The following is a 2,059-nucleotide window of genomic DNA, read 5'->3' as shown; positions in this document are numbered from 1 at the left end:
AAAAGTGATTTAAATTAAGATATTTCAGAAGTAGGAATATTATCTCTGTGCAACTTGAGAAATAACTTGAAAGGTTGCTGGCCCCTTTAATGAAGGAGGTTTGTCTAATAATACTTGTCTACATAAGTATTTTTGCATCCTTTTTGTTGTATGGTATGCTAATATTCTCTTAAATTTAGCTTTTAGAATGTGTGGATTAAATTGATCATTGGGAATTCCATTATGAACTGACCGGGTGGACGACTCATGTGTGGATCAGAAATTAGTTATCCAGTGGATTTCACACTGCATGAAAGTCCCACATTTAAATATGTCTATTTTCAGGGATGGGGGGATCATTGTGAAGTGTGTGTTTTGAGACTTGAGAGAAATATATTTTAAATTTTATGTTTCACTCATGTTTTGTGAATAAGTCTTTTAACCTAAACTAACTGGGGGAAAGCCCCATTTGTACATAGAAAAAGTTTATTTAATAACAATTTTACTTATTTCTAGATTCATTCTATGGAAAAGAAGGTATTGGAAAACCAAACAGTGGTTACGGAATTTATCCTTCTGGGGTTTGGAGATATCCCAGCTGTCCAGGTCTTGCTCTTTCTGATGGTCCTGATAATCTACATTATCACCATGGTTGGAAACATCCTCATTGTCACACTTGTCATGGCTGATCAGCATCTGCACACACCAATGTACTACTTCCTAGGGAATCTGTCATGCTTGGAGACTTGCTACAGCTCAACAATCTTGCCCAGAATGCTGGCCAGTTTTGTGACTGGAAACAGATCAATTTCTTTCAATGGCTGTTTTTTACAGATGTACTTCTTTGGTTCACTAGCTGCAACAGAATGTTTCCTCTTATCTGCCATGTCATATGATCGATATTTGGCCATATGCAAACCTTTGCACTACACAACCCTTATGAACAACAGGGATTGCCTCTGTTTAATGATTGGGTCCTGGATAAGTGGCTTTCTAGGAAATACTGTATTATTTCCTTTGTTGCAGTTGACATTCTGTGGGGAAAACGAAATAGATCATTTCTTTTGTGACTTCAACCCCTTGCTAAAATTGGCTTGCAGTGATACTCACAAAATCATAATTGATGCTTTCATGATGGCTTGCATTTTCACACTGCCTCCTTTTTTTCTGACCGTGACATCTTATGCTTGCATCATAGCCACTGTCTTGAGAATCCCGTCTTCCACAGGAAGGAAAAAGGCTTTCTCTACCTGCTCATCCCATCTTATTGTGGTCACCATTTTCTATGGGACCCTGATGATTGTGTACATGCTGCCTGACACTCAGTTGCTGGGAGATTTGAACAAAGTTTTCTCTGCTTTTTACACCGTCTTGACTCCAATGGTCAATCCCCTGATCTATAGCCTGCGAAATAAAGAGGTGAAAGAAGCCTTAAGGAAAATTCAAACAAAAATAATTCAGGCTAGATTTCTATGATAAAACAGTGTGTGTCAATGAATATTTGGTTTCTTCAGAATTGTATCCATTGCTGCTGTAGTGATGTAATAGTTATATTTGCACTGTAGTAGTTCCTAAGGGACACGGGTGGCGCTGTGGGTTAAATCACAGAGCCTAGGGCTTGCCGATCAGAAGGTTGGCAGTTTGAATCCTCACGACGGGGTGAGTTCCCATTGTTCGGTCCCTTCTCCTGCCAACCTAGCAGTTCGAAAGCATGAAGTGCAAGTAGATAAATAGGTACTGCTCCAGCGGGAAGGTAACCAGTGTTTCCGTGCACTGCTCTGGTTCGCCAGAAGCGGCTTAGTCATGCTGGCCACTTGCTGTATGCCAGCTCCCTCGGCCAATAAAGTGAGATGGGCGCCACAACCCCAGAGTTGTCTGCAACTGGACCTAATGGTCAGGGGTCTCTTTACCTTTATCTTTTTAGTTCCTAAGACATCATAAATTTTCTATCATCTATCTATCTATCATCTATCTATTGCTATCATCTATCTGTCTATCTATCATCTTCACTTCCATTTCACGTGTATAGACCATTTCAGATGCACACCAGTTCCTCCACATCTAACACCCCATGAAATAG

At 40.1% G+C, this 2,059-nt stretch overlaps 1 protein-coding gene across 1 annotated transcript; it reads left to right on the top strand.

Annotated features, from left to right (window-relative positions):
* The first annotated feature begins 504 nt into the window (after positions 1 to 504).
* On the top strand, positions 505 to 1,455 carry LOC128400383 (olfactory receptor 6C75-like). The gene has a single exon (XM_053362564.1). It carries the CDS (start codon positions 505 to 507, stop codon positions 1,453 to 1,455), a length of 951 nt encoding a protein of 316 aa, XP_053218539.1.
* The last annotated feature ends 604 nt before the right edge of the window (positions 1,456 to 2,059 follow it).

The sequence above is a fragment of the Podarcis raffonei genome, chromosome 13 (assembly GCF_027172205.1).
Source record: "Podarcis raffonei isolate rPodRaf1 chromosome 13, rPodRaf1.pri, whole genome shotgun sequence".
Classification (NCBI taxonomy): Eukaryota; Metazoa; Chordata; class Lepidosauria; order Squamata; family Lacertidae; genus Podarcis; species Podarcis raffonei.
This window is presented reverse-complemented; position numbering and strand designations above follow the sequence as displayed.